At 40.8% G+C, this 20,663-nt stretch overlaps 2 protein-coding genes across 2 annotated transcripts in view; one reads left to right on the top strand and one right to left on the bottom strand.

Moving 5' to 3' along the window:
* MCM9 (minichromosome maintenance 9 homologous recombination repair factor) overlaps window positions 1-20,663 on the top strand; it is a 50,155-nt gene that overhangs the window by 18,471 nt on the left and 11,021 nt on the right. The window contains exons 8-10 of the mRNA XM_056487467.1: window positions 15,757-15,931; window positions 18,177-18,379; window positions 19,436-19,639. Coding sequence (XP_056343442.1) covers window positions 15,757-15,931; window positions 18,177-18,379; window positions 19,436-19,639 — 582 coding nt within the window. The remainder of the gene's footprint in view (window positions 1-15,756; window positions 15,932-18,176; window positions 18,380-19,435; window positions 19,640-20,663) is intronic.
* On the bottom strand, window positions 1,503-12,463 carry ASF1A (anti-silencing function 1A histone chaperone). Its single transcript, XM_056487469.1, has 4 exons — window positions 12,003-12,463; window positions 8,446-8,561; window positions 3,847-4,023; window positions 1,503-2,008 (listed from the first exon to the last, which is right to left on the bottom strand). The coding sequence occupies exons 1-4, from the start codon at window positions 12,109-12,111 to the stop codon at window positions 1,796-1,798; spliced, it is 615 nt and encodes a 204-aa protein (XP_056343444.1). The 5' UTR covers window positions 12,112-12,463; the 3' UTR covers window positions 1,503-1,795.

Here is a 20,663-nt window from a genome sequence, read left to right as displayed (position 1 = left end):
ATGTCACTGCAGACCCAAAAGTTGCAATATAATTGAAAATCAGATAAAGTTCACAGAATTTCTTTCAGCCCTCAAGTGAAGTAACTGCTAGTTCAAGAACCAGTTCTTTGTGTTAAGTCATACCGATGAGTGTTAATATTTTTACATTTCTGGTTATCACTTTAAACAATTAGAGAGAGATTGTTAAGATCACATATTAGAACTAGGCTTCCAAATATTAATGGATTTCATTAGTTCATTCATCTACCCTAAGTAAGTATTGCTGAGTTTCCATACAAGAAAAACATTTAGATTAGGTCATTCCTTTCCAGTTTAAAAAACACACGTTTGAAATGCAGACAATTTCACTAATGATGTGGAAAGACAGAAGGACTATCTTCATCCCTATTAGAGAATGCAGAAAGAGAATGGAAAGCATTCTATTTTCATTCAGAACTACACTGTCACTCGTCATGAAATCCACCTTTTTTTGAAAGGCCCAAAACCTACAAGGGTTGATAATTTGGGCAGTGACTAGAAAATAGTAGAACTATATTCCTGTAATCTGGCATGACAGATTACAATTTAAATGCACATACAGGCACAGTAAATAGAAATCAAGCTAATGAGGATTGGAAGGAATAACTAAATTCTTAAGTGTCATAATAATGTCTTAAGTCTTTACAGGTTACTGCTTAGTTGCTTTTATCTTCAGGGATGCCTCAGGTAACAGGGATGTCTCACTGCAAGCACTTCAGGGCAAGTAATGTATTCCTGAATGTGTCATGCCTGCCACAACAGGGTTTATACCATTAACTAGGATTGCCTTAAAGGCTAGAGAGAAAACAGAAGTTTAAAATTGCAGGTGTTTCAAAAAAAGAAAAAATAACACCCTAAACTCCTTACTACTACTGAAAAAGACTACAATAAAGCATACCTGAAAACAAACATACTAACCAGTAGTGATCCATAATAATCTTGCACAAGAGCATATTTGGGATATTCACACTACTGCTTTTGAGGCTTAGAATCTTCTAGTAATTGCTTGCATCCTTCCAGCCACTTTAGCAGGGCTGAAAAAGGGTTCTCTCCTGAGGAACCCACCCCAATCCACATGAAACACTGTCCTGAACAAAACCACAGTTAGACTAAACAGCAGCAGGAGAAGATTAAAAAAAAGATCCTAAAATCCAAGATAGCAGATGGTAAATCTCAAATTGCAGGCTTTAAGTAACAAGTATGTGCCTTGAAAGGAAAAAAAGCTTGCACCTAAAATTATACTGTGCTGTCTGCTTTCAGAGCAAAAGGACATTTTTGGACTTGTTTGTTATTAAGAGATACTTTCTTTGCACTTCATCTAATGACAGTTTTGTTCTTAAGGTGCTATTAAAGGGCACTTTATATTTGGCAATCTGGATAGCAGAGATGAGGACATGGCATTATTCCTTCATTTTGCCTGAATGTTTTAACTTTTAAACTTTTTTTAGCTTTTAATAGTGCTTACAAAGTAAGGGGGGAGGGGAGAGAATACATACACTTTAATCAGGTTTGGTTTAGACCACATAGAATAACACATTAGAAAAAAAAGGCAATTACTTAAAAATAGTTGTATTTATATTTCGCAATCTGTTCAAATACTGTTTGTTGGGTTGTTTTTTTTTTTTTTTTTTTTTGCTTTTTTTTATAAACTTTCTACAGATGTTTTAAAACAAGTTCTTCACATTGCTTCAACTATGTACTTATGGAATTTGAGGGAAATAGTTCTGGTAGTTTTTACAGTTTAACACATATACAGTACCAAAAGGATGGTGGTTAGTCACATGCAGTCCATATGAGATTCTAACATAACATTTAGTGAATTTTCTGATGTTGACCACCCCTTTGATGCTGAAGGTAATGCATCTGTGGAAAGCAAGGACTGTAGATTTGGGTTACTGCTCTCTGCATCTTCCAGTTTTTCAGTGTTGTCCTCCCAATTAATGTGGAATCTTGTGACTCTGGGATTAGATGCCAAAATATTCCTTTGAAGCTGGGAAAGAAGAAAATATATGGATTGTAATGTGTACATGTTAAACTGGACTTCATATGCATATAGATTTTTTCCTTTTAGTCTCTATAGCCTTGTTTGCATAAAACAATTTGTTTAAAAAAAGAATTCACATCTGTGTTCATCTATAGCTACTACCTATGGATCAGAAATATGCTTACAGTAGACCACTTATTAATTTTCCCTAATATTCTACTCAGCAAAACAACTACTTTCTCAAGAGAGTATTTTAACTGTTCTGCAAGGCAAGGCTGTGAAAGAGATCCACAAGTAAAGTGCAAGTGTTTATTATTTTATCCAGCTTTTAGTAAAGCAAATAACTTCTACCCACACAAGGATTTTGGAGACCACAGTACTTCACCAAATTTTGCATCAACTTTATGGTATTTGCAATACCTATCAATTCCATCAACTTCTCATCTTCATTTATAAGTACAATCCTTAAGCTACCAAACTTTATACTGATTTCACTAAGAGGATTTATCTACTGAAGTTGTAAAATGAAAACATTTATATTTGGAAGATACTAACACTGTGGCAGTGTACATTAGTCATCTATCTCATAGCTGGCCTTCATTTTCCTTTGAAAACATGGTGCATTTGTTTATGTATGTAGCAAAAAAAAAAAAAAAAAAAAAAAAAAAGCTGATTTTCTTTTGAAAAGGGGTGAAAGACTGTATATAATTACCCAGAGAATGGCAATTTAGCACCAGTAGACATTCACTATGACAGTTAAGATTGATCACAGCAAAGGTTTGCTTTGTCATTTTTATTCTCCAAGACGTTGTAGTCTCATTAAGTATTTCTTTACCCCTTACGCAAACTAAAAAGACCATTTATTTTTTAGAACCTAGTAGAGCTTATTACCAAATAATTAATCAATCACTTTAATAACCTTTTTTGTCACCAAGTCACATTAAGGGCTCTGTATATAAATAGGATAGCTTTTGCTGTTTTCTTCCATAGCAGCAAAGCTAGCTTTTTTATATAAACAGAAAATGAAGACAAGTAGTTCTAAGCATTCTAAATTCAAGTGCTTAAAGGGAGCCATCATTTTGGCATTGACAACCAACACAACAAATAAGTGATATTTTAAATCGAAGAAATAAAGATAGGAACATACTCAAAGTTTAAGAATCCTCAAACTTTACTGTAATTTTCAGAGCATACTAAGAATCTGATCACTGAAAATTAAGCATAAAAAACCATCCTGTTTCACTTAATCTTTTAATTCTAGTCCTGGTTTAACTGTTAACATGAAGGATATGTTTTTATAATTTTATCTGTACATATGTATTTATATGTATCTGTATACTTTATCTGTATACTTCCTTTGTCAAATTAGACATTTATCAGATAATCATCCAATCAGACTATCCATTTTCTCTCATTTTACACCTAGTTTGTTCCTCTGTTTGTTTGTTAAAGTTTTGCAGAAACTGTAGCTCTAACACTAGAGTAACAACTGTAGTAAATGCATGTCTACAACATAGTTCCTGCTTGATGGGGCTAGAAAAAACATTACTCTGTTTTTCTGAAGAAAACTTTGTAAACAGTGGTGCAGGTGGAAATAAATCCAATGGTTTATTTCACAGTACAGCCAAGTCTTCAAGATGGTGGAAATCTTTGATGGTTTCTCAGTATCACCTAAATTTTTGACAACTACATGGCTCTTGTAGTTAAGACCCCCCAGGTACTATCCATTATTTGATGCCTCATTCCATGCACTTTATGAAATCACTTCAGGTTTGGGTTTGTTTCTTAAAAAACCTTTCTATAAGCATACCTCTGATACATGACTAAAATAAAACATGCCTTACCTTAGAAAAATCTGGCTTTACTGGTGGATTCTCTCTCAGTTCTGTTTCAGTATATTCATTGTTTACATAGTAGCCAACTCTAATAAATTCTTGACCTCGGTAAGTGCATGTAATTAGCACAACTGTTACACCTACTGCATCTGCATCTGGAATAAGCCCTGGGTTAGGTGCATCAGCCTAAATGTGAAAGGGAAAGATAAATTAAAATTGATAGCACATTCCTACGTAGCAGGGGAATCTCAAGTAGTGTGTTACAGCAACTGAGTGGTGACTATATTTAAAATTGTTCAATTTAACAAGAAAATATACTGCTTTCACAACATCAACCCTAGATTTAGAACACCATCCTCTAACGACAGAGCTAGAATACAGTAGAATTGTTTGCTGACATTTCTCCTGGGCAATTGGCCAGGCTTGATCCCAAACTCTTTATAAATATATGATCAGCTGAACCATTGTTCAGACAGGGGTTCCAACATCACTCCAGTTCTGAAGTGCCATGGTTCTCTATTCTCCAGCCCATCTTGGTAATTTAGTAGAGCAAGATTATTTTCTCATACAGCCTCCTCAAGGTTGAACTGGCCTGTATTGTGTGCTCTATACAAGAGCAAATTATACTTCAACAAGAAAAGGGATGGGCTACTGTAAGGTTTGAGCTGTTCCACAGATTTCTAGGAAAGGGAATAGAGTACTTTCTCTGGCTTCATTCCTAATACCTATGTTTGTTAACATTTATGCAGTTTAATGCATCATCTCTCCAAGACAACTGAACATGTTCAGCCAGTATGCAAACCTAATTAATAAGCAAATGATACAATCTTCCTCAATGTCCTTACTTACCATGGCTCTGCAGTTACTAATCAATAAAATTTGCCTCATAAAATGTGGCTCCTATCAGTCCCTTAAAATGCCTCCTAACTACCACATCTATTGATAAAATGTGATGCCTGATTCTGCTGCAGGATTTAAAGTAACAGCAATCCAGGCATAGTAAAACAGCTTCATATTTACAATTCCACATGAAGATCTGAAGTCAACAACACACACCCATGTTGTGAGAACAAACTGGTATTAGTAACGTGTGTTCAGATGACTTGGGTGTAACAAACCTTACATAATGACAGAGGATGAATGGAATTAATTCCTGTTGTCCCTCTCATTCCAACTTTTCTGTAGTACTTACATGCTCCAGCATGGTGAAATTTGGAAGCTGCTACTCATGCAGCATTGGCATCTACTCTTTGCCACTTCAATTCTAAGCGTTCAAAGTAGCCTAGCTTTTTGTGAGAAGCTGTAGGCACTTTGCAGGAAGAATTAGATGAGTCAGACCTCTCAGGTAGAAATACACCAGAGGGAGAAGAAGAAACCAGGGAATCAGGTAGAACTCAGCATTGAAGGAAATAGAAAATGACTGAATGGCTTTACAACAAGCATAGGGGAATAGAAAAGATGGCCAAGGAGCAGAAAAAAATGCAGAACCTTGAGGAAATCACAAGAACTGCCAATACAGATTAAATAATTACTTTAATTCAGTAGTCTTGTTCTAACAGTGCTCAGAATTATGTGATCACTTTAAATTCTACAGTAATGGGCAACAGAAGGACCATGTTTCATTTAACTCCCCATTAAACTCAACTCACATTTTAATGTAGGATCTTAGTTTTCCAGGTTCCCACTGTCATTTTCTGTCTTGTAATATCCTATGACACAGTTCTGAACCCAAGGAAATACTCTGTTCTAATCCTACTTATCTCTCAAGCATTGTTTTGCTGAATGAAAAAGACACTGAAGACTGTTTAAAAACAGTTTTCTCAAATTTTCAACTTCCTGTTTTTGTCAAACCTCTTATCAGGAACCAAAGATCATATATAGGTAGAAGAAAAGAAGAGCTTGGTATGACCAAATGATAAATAAGCAGACTATCTGCAAACAGATATTTTGTTGGGCAGAGGCAGTAGATTAATTTTTGCATAAAAATCACTGTCTTAATATGCTATTCTTATGCTATAAGTTACTTAAGAATTTTATGAAATCCATGTGTATGCTGCCTTGAATTATCTTGCTTTTCCACATGATATTTATTCACATAGCTATTGCTGCAGAGTAGGTAGCAAAGGTTATATGCCCACTTAAGGATAGTAAATTATTTATGTGCTTATATGCTCAAAAAGAAGCTTCTGTAATTTTATTACAAATTCCCAAGAGAATTGAGAAGGAATCAGGTTTCACTGCATATATCTTGGCATTTAGAAACAAATAGGCCAAGCCATGCACCTTTACTATTGAAATCCTTTTAAAGGTAATATTCTGGGGTTTTAAAACAAAAAGCTGCTTTGGTAAGTGTGAAAAGCACAATAATTGTCCATCTTTCTGTAGGACTGAATTCCCAACCTGATCCACATATTTTTTTCATCTACAGTATTTTTATCACCCTTGGTAATCTGTGTGGTACTCCATTTTAGTTGCTATTTCAGCCATTTTCCTATCTAGAAAAATCTACAGCAGATTATCTGAAAGTTTTATACTCCTCTGCAAAGGTCTCTTCCTTATGCTATTCCCCAGGAATACAATCTCTTTTCTTTGTATCACATGCCTCCTGCAGTTTTGTGCTTTGCCCCATTCCTGCCTTCCCTTGCTTGTTTTTTGTGTCCCAGGCTGCTTCAATCATCAGCAAAGTGCATTGCAGCACTTTAGGTTTTGTTGGCCTCCTGTGTACACATGAGCTTAGTCCTACCCTCACCTGAAATCCAGAGCCTTTCAAGTATAATATACTCAGACCCAACTATACTTCCATAAGAAATAAAAAGGATATATTTTTACAGAAAAAAAATCTCTTACAGGACCTACTCCAATCTAAGCAAAATTTCTACCCATCTCCTCCTATTTTAGCTGTAGTGTCATTTATAACCAGGATACAATTGCTGAGTCCATTCCACAGAAACTGCAAGACCAGTAAATTTAATTTGAGACCTGTCCAATCATACAGCTAAAACATGCCTTTTTTAGGCACCTGCTTCTTGTTCTTTCCCTTCATCATCAGCAAGGAAGACTCTTCAGACCTTTGATTAAGAAGAGTGCATCTTTTAAATTAGAAATGTACATGCCAGCTGATTTTCTAACATACAAACACAAGGTAGCCCCTCAGAGAGCAATAGAGCATCACCCATTTCTGACCAATTAATGCCATAAGCTATAATGGCTTGATAATGGAAAAACTGTTAATAAATGATGCATTTGTTATACATCTGCTTTATTTGTAGTGCAGAAAAATTAGGCCTGGCTCCAAAACCAAACAGATACATTTCAACACTGATTTGCATGTATGTGGTTGATAAATGCTGCAACCTCCAGTCTAATCCTATTCCTTAAGCCAGTCCTTCAAGTAAAAAAATTAAACAAAAAGGCAAATTAAACAAAAAGGAGAATAAACAAACAACCCCAAAATGCCAAATAAACTACTTTTCCTGGAACTTACAGGATTGATCAAGATGCTGTGCAAATGCTGATATTATTTCAAACCAATTACAGTAACCATGAGAAATAAGGGAGTGTATTCATCAGCACTTTGGGGTTTTTTAATGCTCATACTTCAGCGTGCGTTTGCCATTAGTTAAGTGAATTTATAGTATTTGGGAAAACAGCAGGGTTGTTATACAGTAAGACATACTCAGTTTCTGATTTTTCATCCAATGGATTTTGCTGTCAGTTTACAACAAAAATTCCAGTATTTCATAGAGAAGAATGTGTTAGTTTTAATAAAAATTATAGTTTTGAATAAAAAATGAACAACCACCACAAAAGAAGTTCTCAAATAAAAGAAAGCTTCTGTAATAATTCAGGCAAGTCCACTTCAGGTTTTCCCCCTGTCTCTCGCTGAGTTAAAATGGAAACAAGACTAGGCCAGTAAGCCATCTTAGTGCTGCTCTCTCCCTGTTCACTTTTCCTTCATTATTCCTTATTAACTTTTGGCTTCAACAGCAGTATTTTACAGGACTCTTACATGCTCTAGACTTTTTTACACAGTCTTGATCTGCACACTTGTGTCCTAAATAGCTCCCGTTTACCACTGACTTTCTATCTTTATTTTAGAAATCACTGTATTTTGTTATGATATAGCATGCTTAGCCAAACATCACAGCTGAACATGTGTTCTGTTAAACAGAAACAAACTTCTTGATTGTTCTGGCTGAGGTTTACAATTAGCTTGTTGGCCATATCCTCTGAAGGTGTTGTTTACATTAACCTAGTGCTCGTGATTGTCTGAAACTGTGGCAGTGGCAAGAGGCAAGCCTGATGGAGCTGGTATAAACCAGGCAACTGGCACTGCTGATTATGAACCAGATGGGTTAAAATTACCAGTAGCTACAGGAAATATGCTTTTATTAGTTATTATAGATACCACAAATAAAAAATATAAAAAAGAAATATCAGGGGAAAGTAGTACAAGCTCAAGAACAGACTTTAAAGGAAGGTATATCATACCCGAGGAATTCACTGCAGTATTTTTTTGCCATTATTTTTCAAGTGCCTCTTAGTTTAATACAGTTATCCCTAAACAAATTAGGGCAACTATTTTAGAAACAGTTAAATCAAACTTACCTGAAATACAAACATGTGTCTGCCCGCTGGAACAGGTCCAACTAAAACAGAGTCTAACACCTGATCATACTCTTCACTTTCAGCTGAGCCCACATAAATTATTTTCCATTCCAAATCTACATTAAAAAAAGAAAAAGAAATAAAACCAAACATTATTTATCAATACAGTTAGGAGTTTTCCACTCTTGCCCATCATTTGCATAGCTTAAAATTACTTCTTTGGCAACAAGCCTAAAATAACTTGTCTTCGTCAGAGAAATTTACTGGTGCCTGAACCTGTCCTTATGAACCAGATCATCCCACTTTATCTCTAGTCAGTTGTACCACCTCTGAGGTTAATTTTCAAATTTATACAGAAAACAAAGCCCTTTTACTAACTGGGATCTATGTTGAGCATCTTCTCAAAATCTATCAGAATGGCAGCAGCAGAGGGATGATGCCTATAAATCATCACATCCTTGAATACCAACTAACCTCCCAAAACCAAAGTTCCCTCCTTTCACATACACACCTCACATCTTAAATTATGATCATGGAAAGTAGTTAACTGAGTAAGAAACCCACTGAGTAAGAAACCCACTGAGTAAACTTCAGGCACACTAACAGTACACCTCCATTCCTTCATGTATCAGTTGTGTTCCCCGGGGAAATAGATAAAATCATGACAGCATGACTAGGCCATATTCTTAAAGACAGTGACGCTTGGATCTTATCTACATCCTGAAATGGAATTATAGGCATCTTAAAGCCATGCACTAAGCCCCAATATTTATTACAATTCAGCTTTTTTCTAACTCAGCCTCTCCCCCACACATTTTCAAGTTGAAACTGCCTATTAGCCCAAATTAGCTCTTCCTAGGTCAGCTTTTCACCTTTCCTTTTTGATTCAAAAACAGTATTATTCACACATATGAAACTAATCTTGCAAGACAGATTTTGGGGTTATTAAAACAAGAGGGAAAAAAAAAAACACCATTACAAAAAACTATAACTTCTTAATTAAGATGTTGTTTCAGAACTGTACCTTAAAAACTTACATGGTATATTTATTTTTTCCCCCTTGTGAACAATTCCTTGATTGCCTTTGCAAAAGCACAAACCTGTAAACTATTGCATTAACTTGATTAGTACACTCGGCAAAATCCAAAGGTCTGCCTCAGGGTTTCTGGATGCAGGAATGGAATTTAAGCATTAAAAAAAAAAATTAGCACTTGAACAGAACTTGACTGCTTTGAGATTGCAACTCTCTTTCCTTATTGGTGAATTCTTCTTCCTTATTTTGTTTACCATCAGTGCAGGTTTTGCGGGCTTAACTATCATAATAAACAGAGCTTGGGAAGATATTTTACTTCTCTTCTTCTCTACAGCAGTTTCCCAGGTACTCCATCAAAGGTTTTATTTACCTTTTAAGTGTGAAGTACTAGCTGTTGCCAGTATTGCAGGGTACTCATCCAGGATAATTAGAGAACTTTCTTGTCTGCATCTGAGGACAAATTACTACTTAAAAGAAGTGAGGACTTTTAGGCTAAATTGCTTAAATTTATGTTGCTATCACACCATCCTGTGCCATTATTCTAGCAGAACAGTATAAAACTTATTCTAAACAACTCATAGTATTTAGCACTAAAACTAGACTTTTTAAAAAAATAAATTTTAAATGTTATTTAAGTATGTTGATACAGAACGGTTTTAGGAAGGACAGGGCTCGACTTCATGGATTTAATTTTAGGATCAGTGTTGCAGAGGACAGGCTGAAAACAGCACAATAAACAGGCCCATTAGCACAGGAAAGCTAAAGAAATTACTTTTCCTCAAGTACACAATGGCTGTGTTTAATCTTATTTTAAAATGTGAAAGATAAAAGCGTTCATCCCTAACTTATCCTATAGTCTAACTTGCACGTTGGTGAGGGAAAGGAGCTGAGAATTCTGCACCGGACCATCTAGAATTCTTCTCATTACGACTGTCCAGTCGTGTCCAGGACTAACTTTAACATAAATCCTGAGTGTGAGGAGCACATCACACACAGCTGCGCACAAGTGGAAGGAAAAGCCTAACATCTTGCATGGAGCCCCTGTGACGGGCGCTGCCACCTTGCCAGAGTTGCCAGAGGGGGTCCGATGCTGCGCCTCGGACCATGGCGCCAGGCTGACCGGAGAGATGCAGCCAGCAATGTGGCGATGGGCATGGAGCACAGCTCCAGCTAGTGCGTGGGTCAGTGGCACCAAGGCAGGAGAGGGTGGCGAGGCCTAGAGGAAGCCGTGGCTCGGGCGAGACTTCCTCCGAAGTTCCCGCCACGGCGCCCGTCCCTCCCTCCTCCCTCCCCGCGCTGTCACCATCCCGCCGGCACGCACGGGTACGCGCCGCTGCCGAGGCGGGCGGGCTGAGGCGAGTTAAACCGCTCGACAGCGAGCCCGCCCGGGGACTCTAGCCAGGACAGCACCCAACTCCCCTTCTCCTCAGCCCTGCCTTCGCCCCTCCGCGGGCCTCTCTGGCGAGCAGGCGGCGCTGGGCTCCGCCGAGTGCCGGCCGGGCCGTGTCCTCTCCCGCTCACGGGCAGCCCAGGCGGGCGGCCCTCTGTTCCCGGGGCAGCAGCCGCGCTCCTGCCCGCCGGCATTCCCTCCCTCGCCCCGAGCCGTTCGAAACTCCCGCCCGCGGGGCGACGCGCGGCCTCTCGGGGCGCGTCCCGCGGCCGGCCGGGGGGCGGCGCTGCGGAGCGCGGCCGGGGCGAGGGCGGCTCGCGGCCCGCCCGACCCGGGGGGAAGGCGGGAGCGCGGCCCCGGCCCCGGCTCAGGACGGGGGTCCCGGTGGGGCGGCAGGGCCGGGGCCGCCCCCCACCCTCTGGCGGTTCCCGGTAACTTTCGAGTGACTTCCAAAAATAGTGGCAGGCGGGCGGCCCCCTCCCCCGCGGCGGGGGCTCCCGCAGCCAGCGCGCCCCTCCGAGCCATGCTCCCAGCCCCGCGCACCTACCGCGGCTGCTTGGTGCCGGCATGCGGGGCCAGCCAGCCAGCCCGCATGCCTCTGCCTCCCACCGTGATTTTTTTTTAATTTTTTTCCCCCGTATTAAAATGGAGCACGAGGCCAGCGAAGCGCATCCCCGCGGAGCGTTTTCCGCGCTCCGACCACCGCCGGGGCTAAACGCGCAGCATCCCGTGTGCCCGCGGGGATGCGCGGCCGCGAGCCCGGTTCAACCCTCCTCTCTCCCGCTCGCTCCCCCCACGCACACACAAAGCTGGCAACATGGCTACCTCCACTCTAACAAGTTCCTCGCAACTTGCGGCAGCTCGCCGCCTCGCCGATGGCGGGGAGAGGCGGCGGGCCCGGCTCGGCGCCCAGAGCGGGCGGACGCCGCCAACTTTCGCCGGCGCCGGGCTCGGCGGGAGCGGCACATCCCCTGGCCCGGCCGGCACATCCCCCCGGCTCGGCACGGCGATGCGGCCGAGCTGGAGAGACTGGTAAATTGTAGGCGCAGGCCTGTGCAAAGTTTAAGCCTTAAATGCCCCGAGCTCAGAGCCCGGGGTTGCAAAATCCGTATCGGGGAGAAAAATTCTACTCACCTTCAGACAGGTCCTCTATGCACTCGAATGTGATTTCGAACTGGAAAGGATTGTAGAAAGGAGAAGGATTATCCAACACCACTACATTGTTCACCTGAACCTTTGCCATATTTTGGAAAAAAACACAAACAATAGGCAGAGCGTGTTAACGCCGCGCACTGAAGTCCTCCGTGCCGGGCTCCCGCGCCGCACAAGCCCCCGCGCCGCTGCCCGAGCGAGGCTGCAGGGCGGCGACTTCCACAAACTTTTTTTTTTTTTTTTTTTTTTTCCTCGCCCCCCCTTTTATTTACACCGGGAACGCTCCACACTGTTCGCCGCTTTCCCTATTTCGCTCAACTACAGCCCATTCTGCCCCTGCTCGCCGCCAGCGCCCGCCCGGATTGGCCACTCGCCGGGCGAGGGCCCTCCCTCCGCGGGCACGGCGGGCACCGAGCGCCGGCCAGAGCGGCCTCCGCGCGCGCCCGCCCCGCGCCGCCCCCGCCGCAGCGCCCCCGCCCGGCGCGCGCCGGCAACGGCCGCCGGCAACGGCCAGCGCGCGAGGGGGCGGGGCCGGAGAGGGGCGGGGCCGGGAGGGGGCGGGAGAGGAGCCAGGGGAGCTTCCGGGAGCGTCTGCTGCTCTGATTTCCAGGAAAAGGATCGGGAGCTTATTAATAGCCTTGTTTTTTCTTTTTTCTTTTTTCTTTTTTCTTTTTTTTCTTTTCTTTTCTTTTCTTTTCTTTTCTTTTCTTTTCTTTTCTTTTCTTTTCTTTTCTTTTCTTTTCTTTTCTTTCCTTTCCTTTCCTTTCCTTTCCTTTCATTTCCTTTCCTTTCCTTTCCTTTCCTTTCCTTTCCTTTCCTTTCCTTTCCTTTCCTTTCCTTTCCTTTCCTTTCCTTTCCTTCTCCTTTCCTTTCCTTTCCTTTCCTTTCCTTTCCTTTCCTTTCCTTTCCTTTCCTTTCCTTTCCTTTCCTTTCCTTTCCTTTCCTTTCCTTTCCTTTCCTTTCCTTTCCTTTCCTTTCCTTTCCTTTCCTTTCCTTTCCTTTCCTTTCCTTTCCTTTCCTTTCCTTTCCTTTCCTTTCCTTTCCTTTCCTTTCCTTTCCTTTCCTTTCCTTTCCTTTCCTTTCCTTTCCTTTCCTTTCCTTTCCTAGATTAAAATCCAGGCAAGGGGAAAATCAGGAGGAAAGATCTCATCTCGCAACTAGTCAGATCTCCATTCACGACCAAGAGGAACTCTGTATGTTAGTTCGAAAGCTGTTGCCTTGCAATGATTTTATTTAAAAGGAAAAATTAAATCCTAAGAAGTGACTTTATTTCAATTGCTGGCATACAGCTTATGGGACAGTATTTATCCTGCCTACTATAATAACCTTAATTAAAATTGATAAGGTTTAGATTCATATATAGAAGATACTTCTTTTGTCAGTGTATTATACTTAAAGTTGTGAAGCATATGAGCTGAAGAAGAAATTAATTTCCTTTCAAAATGTTCATCCTCTGCAAGTTGTAAACAATGTAGAACTACATCCAGCTTGGAAAGTGCCCTAAGCTGAAAATTGAGGCTGGAAGAATAGTAGGGCAAAATATCATGACTAAATTAGAACCATGGGTAGAACAGGGACAAAACATAATCTTGTGTCCCTTCACTTCAGGCAAAAAGTTAAAGAAGCACTGTATCTCAGCAAGAGAAAAAAAACCTGCTTGCAACTAGAGTTCATTTTGAAGTTTTATTTAACGTTATTTAGAAAAGGGAAGATTCAGAAGTGTTTAAAATAATCCTAAGTGCTTTTTTATATGCTGAGATTGTGCAGTATTGTATAAACAGCAACTGCAACACTGGCTGCTTGGGAAGAGTGGAAAAATATTCTCAGTCCAGCACTCATGATGAAATTGTTCCCAGCACCCCTCAGAACAAGCACTTTTGCTGTCAGAATGCACAAAACTAATCTAATCCAGCAGGAAGGTGCATTAAGCTTTCAGCATCCCCTAAGAAGAATTAAAGCAGCGATTCACTTACAGGCTAAACTATCTTGCCTGTGGGGCTGCACCACATGCTGAGAGGCACTTTCAGTTTGGGGCCATTTCAGCTCTTTGGGATTTTGTCATGCTTTGCTGGTGGGTTTTTTCCTGTGTGTGTGCTGATTGTGCTGGGTGCTAGTGGGGTCCCAGGTACTAGGAGCACTCCCTGCTCAGGGCAGTGGGGTGGGCAGTGGTGCCAGGCTCACGAGCCCAAGCCTGCAGCCCATGGCAGTGACCTCTTGGCCGATGGCAAGGGATGTCCGTGCTGGGATACAGCACCTTGCTGGCTGGGGAGCCCCTGAGCAAAGCAGGGTTTGCTGGTGGGGTGCTGGGTGCCCCAGCTGGGACAGGCTGTCACACAGCCCGAGTGCTGCTCTGGAGAGGCCACCCAAGAGGAGCTGTGCAGGGAGCCAGGCGTGCCCGTCACACGGGAAGCCATCCCTTCCTCTATTTGTGGAAGGCTTGGGTATCCTGAACAGCTCTGAGACCATTCTGCTGTGCAGCAGCATTCCCAGTGAGAGACCCTCTGTGCAGCAGGGGAAGCCATCTCGTGTGGCTTCCTGCAGGAGCCTGCAGCAAGTTGTGTACCCCCACCACAGAACATTCAGAAATAAATGCACAGCCAGGCTCCAGTACTGCCTAGCACTCTGTGTTTCTATAATTCTGCTGTATGATTGACTGCCCACGTTGCTGGGCACAGAGTCCAGGAAAACCAAGAAAGATTTGACATGGTGGAGCAGATTCCTTACTACAAGTTGAAGTACATGTTATGTTAGCAGGAAGCATTTAATTCCACTAGCTTTTTGCTGGTCATTTGCAAATAGGTACTGTGGTGGGCTGCACAGTGATGAGAAGGTCTTTGCAGCTTTGAACCAAATGGTGAGGCAGTGGGGGGATTCTTGTACAGGTTTTGCCATAGAATTCCAGGAGATTTTAGGCTGGTTGCAACTTGTCAACTACTAGGATATTTTGAGCTGAACACTGGAGTGAAAAAGAAGGGCTAAAGATAGAGGAGAAGCTGGGAAATAGGGAATAGAAGGATTGGAGGGAGCTGCACATACTTGCTAATGAATGGCCATTTCCACAGTTGTGCAGAGGTTTTGACTTGCCATCCACCCACTGTTGTACCATGTGTAGATTTACTGGAAAACTCTTTTTTTAAAATTTCTTCCCTCATTTCATCCTTTGGATTTTCATTTTTGCTTAATGCTTAGAGGAAACAAAAAAATCATAAAGAAATTTAATTTCCTTAGTTTAGGGGAAGAATTTGACTCTACTTTTTGAGGCTATGAGTTAAATGACAATTGAAATATATTTTTTCCAAACTTTGCTATACAGATCCAAAATTTCTGTCCTTCTTAGTAGCTGATGAGGAGGAGGACCTGAATGGATCTGTTTCATAATTTTGCAATCTTTGCCTTTACCCCAGGTTTCAGTATGGCCTGACCAATCTAGTCGTTGTACCCTAGAGGAATCCCTTTTGCTCATTTAACAAAATCCTAAAGGAAGTCACAAATCCAAACGTGGGAAGCTTAACAGAATCTGCTCCACAGCTCCAGGCTAACTTACCTCAATACTAGTGGGATTGCTTGCTGGTAACTGTAAAGTGAGTTAAGTTATGTAATAGAAGTACATCATGGAGCTTCCCTGCTGATTTGTCCTCTGTCCATGGCTCAAGCCACTGTGCTGGGTCCCTTTCTTTCACTCAAGTTCACTTCTGCATTTTAAGGAAGAGACTAACTGAAGTATTTGATTCTTCAGGTTTGACAGTGACTGCTGTGAAGGAATTTGGGGAGTGGAATTTAGAAGCTGGAGCACTGGTGCTTGCAGATGGAGGCCTCTGTTGCATTGATGAGTTCAACAGTATCAAAGAACATGATAGAACCAGTATCCATGAGGCAATGGAGCAACAAACCATCAGTGTTGCAAAGGCGGGGTAAGTGGCATATTGGCATATGTGGGAAAGCAGCATGAGATTTTTTTACTTGTACTTACATGTTGGAGAGATGCTGACTAAATATATCTATTTTCATTGTATGTAATAGTTTTGTTGTCAACAATATTCCTAAACTAGATGAGTCAGATTTTCAAAGGACAGTGCACTGGACCAGAGGCTGCAAGCAATCAGAGTAAATACACAGACTCTTCACTGCTGGGTTTTCAGTCTTTTATTATAGGCCAGGGCACTTTTCTACAAAGACTTGGCATCTTTTTTCTTATCCTTGCTGCAAGTAGTTGTAATAATCCTGTGTGAAATGAGGAGCTTTGTGGCTGACTTTGTTGCAGCTCAGAAAGTGGGGCTTCATTTTTTCCAAAACCACCAAATCACAGAATCATTAAGTTTGAAAATACCTCAAAGATCATCAAGTCCAGCCTATGACTGATCACCACCGTATCTACCTTGATCATGGCACTGGGTCCATGTCCCATCAATTCTTGAGCACCTTCAGGGATGGTGACTCCACCACCTCTCTGAGTTCCTGTTCCAATGCCTGGCCACCCTTTCAGTGGAGAAATTCTTCCTGATGTCCAGCCTGAACCTTTCCTGGTGCTGCTTGAGGCTACGTCCTCTTGTCCTGCAAAATCCAGTAATATTGCTTGGTAACCTAAGTACATCAAGAGATTTCCAGGCTTCTGTATTTTCCAAGAGACTTGCAGGCTGCTGAATTTTATATGTTGGGTGTGGCATAAACTCCTGCTTACTTTAAGTTCCTCCCTTTCTTTTTTCAAAGTAGTCTGTGTTCAAATCTGCTAATCCCCACCCACCACTTGAATCTTTGAGCTCATATTTCAATTTGTCAGTCATATGCAGCTCCTATTCAGGCCCAAATTATTTCCTGGCTGGTATTTCTGAAATCTCTGCTACTCAAAACGCATCACCCTTTCCATATTCCTTCTTGTTACCATCCCCTCAGCTCTTGTTCCAATCACATCTTGGTTCTTCTGACTGATCATGTCCTTCCCTTATTCTGAACCTTAGTCAGACAGTGGACAAATAATCACAGAATATTCTGAGTTGAAAGGAACCCACAAGGATCATCAAATGTAATTCTCAAGTGAACAGCCTATATGGGGATTAAACCCATAGGATTAAACCCATAAAATTTGGTGGGTTTAGCACCATGCTCTTACTAAATGAGCTAATCTCAGGGTCGTGTTGCTCTCACCTGGATAATTACCAGCCTTTGCCAGGTGGGCACAGATACTTGGAATCAATATGGTCCCATCTCCTTGGTAGGACAGGGACATATTTCAGCTGAGTTCCTTGTTGCAGTTGATTAGATTTGATAGACCCAAACGCAGTTTGCCAACTTCCATATATATGGTCAGTTGCTCACTTTTAAGGACTACATATAATGAGGATTTTTTGAGTAGTTACTTAGCACACATAGGTTAAGCACCTTGTTAATTAGGTCTTATTTTGGTGCATGGGAGAATAAGTTTTTTTCCTGTTGGGTATAAGCAAGGGGAAGATCTGTGGTCCTTCCTCTCAGTTACAGAAGAACTTTGTACGTGAGGCAGCAGTTACTCAGGAGCTGACTGGAAATAGCTCAGTGATAAACCAAAGTTAGAATGCTTCTGCTGCTGCCTTACCCAAAAGGAGTGCATTTGGACTACTAGAGTAAAAATAATCTCTCCCCACATCTACAAGCACATGCTAGGACATCATGGTTAAGAGAGGAAAATGGCTGTTTCAGTTGATATGGCTGCCATTATTGTTAACTTGGGTTTGTATTCATGTTTATACACAGGAATAAAACATACATTTCTGACACATTTTATTTAGCTCTCTTAAAAGATTAATTAAGCTAAAGTGTTGTTTCCCAGCATTCAAAAGTGTTTGTATATTGTACAAACCCACAATGTAATATTTATTCTGAAAAGTAGTGTTGGTTTTCACTATTTAAGGATCTAGTTGTATATAGAGACTATTTGTAGCAATGTTAAGGTTGCTTTTTGGTATCCAGATCACTGTCTGTCTAGTTGCTATTCTCTGACTGAAAAATGCTGTTCATATAATAAATATTAATACAATAATTCTGTACATTGTTTAGCTCTATGGTCTTTCAAAATAAGATATGCTTTTTATAGGATAAAACCACAAAAGTTTTTAAACACTTTGGAATCCTTTTCCCTACCCAATTTAATTCAACCATAATGTTCACCATACCTTTCTCTAGCTTGGTGTGCAAGCTTAGCACAAGGACTACTATCCTGGCAGCAACAAACCCTAAAGGCCCTTATGACCCCAATGAGTCTGTCTCTGTCAACATAGCTCTCGGCAGTCCCCTGCTGAGCAGGTTTGACCTGGTCTTGGTATTGTTAGATACAAAGAATGAGGAATGGGACCACATAATTTCATCCTTCATCTTGCAAAATAAAGGTAAGAGTAGTCTTTTTAAATCATAAGGTGTTTTGTTGGGTTGGTTTTTTTCTGGGTTTTTTTCAGTTGATTGGTTTCTGGTTTTGTTGCTTGTTTGTTTGGGGTTCTTTTTTGTTTGATTGTTTGTTTTTAATTTTCCTCAAGTTTTTTAGTTTGTTATTCTTGAATCTTTCAAATTAATCAATGTTTATGTTTTTATGGTAATTTTCTGCTGTATAGTTGTTCTTCAAGTATGAGTAAGACAGAGATCACTAATTAATTAAGAGGGGTGAGCTGAGAATGCTCTACTTTTACTCTGAGATAATTTATAAGAGATTTCAGCCCAGGCTGCTCAGTAAGTGGATTGTTTCCATCTCACACCTTTATGGTGTTTGATCTGCAGATGCTATGCACCTTGCAGTTGTACTTGCTGTTAATCAGAAACTAGATTCAGGCAGAATAGACTGGAGATGCATGTTCTGCAGGACTCACAGAATGAGCAGTAGCGTTCCACATATGGAGCTTTGTGCTTTGGAATGAGGGAAGGCAGTGTGATTTGATTTTGACCAGCCCCTTCCCCATCCATGTCACGGAGCGTGGGTTAGATCCCCTTTACAGAAGAAGTGGTTAGAGGAAGCTTCTTCAGCTAGCCTCATTCCCTTTCCAAAATATTTCCCTACAAAAAATGTTCAGAGTATGGCAGGTAGCTGTTAGCTCCAACAGAGTAGGTAAAACAGCCAGAGGAGGTACATACACCCATGTAGTATCCCTCATTTTAAGGAGTTCCAAAGCACTTTGCACTGCCTGTACCATCTGGTGGGCAGTGAGGCTGACAGCAGTTCTGTAGAAATTACTGGAGGCTTTACTGTGGATTTTGATACAGGAGGGATCAGATGGTGTGTCAAATTCTGCATTGGAATTTGACCAAGTCCTTGAGGACTAGTGTACAGACAGCCAGTATGCCCCAAAATTACAGCAATGTGTCTTTCATAGTCACCTGTCTATTTAACAGGAGCTCTTAGGAAGAGGCTTGATATCCATTGTTATAGAATTACTGACAAGGGTGTTGTAATGCAGACTGCCCAAGCAATTCAGAAAAGCTCTGGAGCATGGAAAGGATGAAGACCTACTTCTGCCTTATAAAAAGCATACAGCCAAAATTGTCTGATGAGAGCAACCTGATCCTTGTTCGCTACTATCAAATGCAGCGTCAGAGTGACTGCAGGAACGCTGCCCGCACCACCATCCGCCTGTTGGAGAGTCTGATACGCCTTGCAGAAGGTGAGGCCTTGCCATTTCCATTTTTAGGCTAACAATTAACCTTTATGAAATGAACAGAACAGAATAATTATTGCCAGTAAGCAGAGTAGCAGCTTTTCCATGGAGGTAGGGTTAGGTGATTCTCGTATTGTTTTATCTTTCTCATCTAAAGAGCCTCGGGGTTGGAGATACTGAGTGTGAGAAAGGGTGTTACATTTCAACCAGTTTTAATTTTGACATTCTCACGTATATAATAAATATTAAAACCTCTGCAAGAAGTCACATTCAAGAGAAAAATCTCAGAATTTATGTGTCTTAATGAAAGGCAATCTCAGGATTTGCTTGGCTCTATTTGAGTCAAGTATTTGCTTCTATTCTGAAATTAATATAACAAAATAAGCATATTTTAAAATTATTAATAACCCTAAAATTAATATCACATAAAAGATAACATATTTTTGTTTCCTGAAGTATTAGTAATCAAGCCCATATTTTGCCATACAACCTAAAAATTTCCAACTCTGAGTTCAAGTCATATTTCATTTATAAGAAAAAACCCAAAGGAAGTAGTATGTCTCTGTCTTAACATGGTTTTATTTTATAAAATGTAGTATCAAATGTTTTCAGAATGAATTTTAAATAGTATACTATATATTGTATAGCAAGCATGAATGGCAGTGTAGTGCCTCCTTATTCGGGTGTTTATGTTTTGTTTTCTGTTTTGAGGGAAAGACATTCTCCATTTAAGTGAAAGGCATTCCTAACTTTTCAAGATTCACATGGAATTTTCTCATACAGTGTTTTTTCCCTTCTTATCAGTTCATGAGATTAGAGCTTTTAGTAGGATTTTGTTCTTTCAAAGTATTATTTAGATGGTATTAACTAACCTGTCCTTCTATTGCTGAATAAGAACTGAATGGGCTTCCATGGCCAATTAGGAAAAAGACTTCATGTGGTAAATTATTTGCATTATATCTGTGTACAAAAATCACTTTCATTTTGCTGACTGAAGAAAGAGAAGGAAGAAAAAATCATTTTCAATAAT

This window comes from Oenanthe melanoleuca, chromosome 3 (assembly GCF_029582105.1).
Source record: "Oenanthe melanoleuca isolate GR-GAL-2019-014 chromosome 3, OMel1.0, whole genome shotgun sequence".
NCBI lineage: Eukaryota > Metazoa > Chordata > Aves > Passeriformes > Muscicapidae > Oenanthe > Oenanthe melanoleuca.
This window is presented reverse-complemented; position numbering and strand designations above follow the sequence as displayed.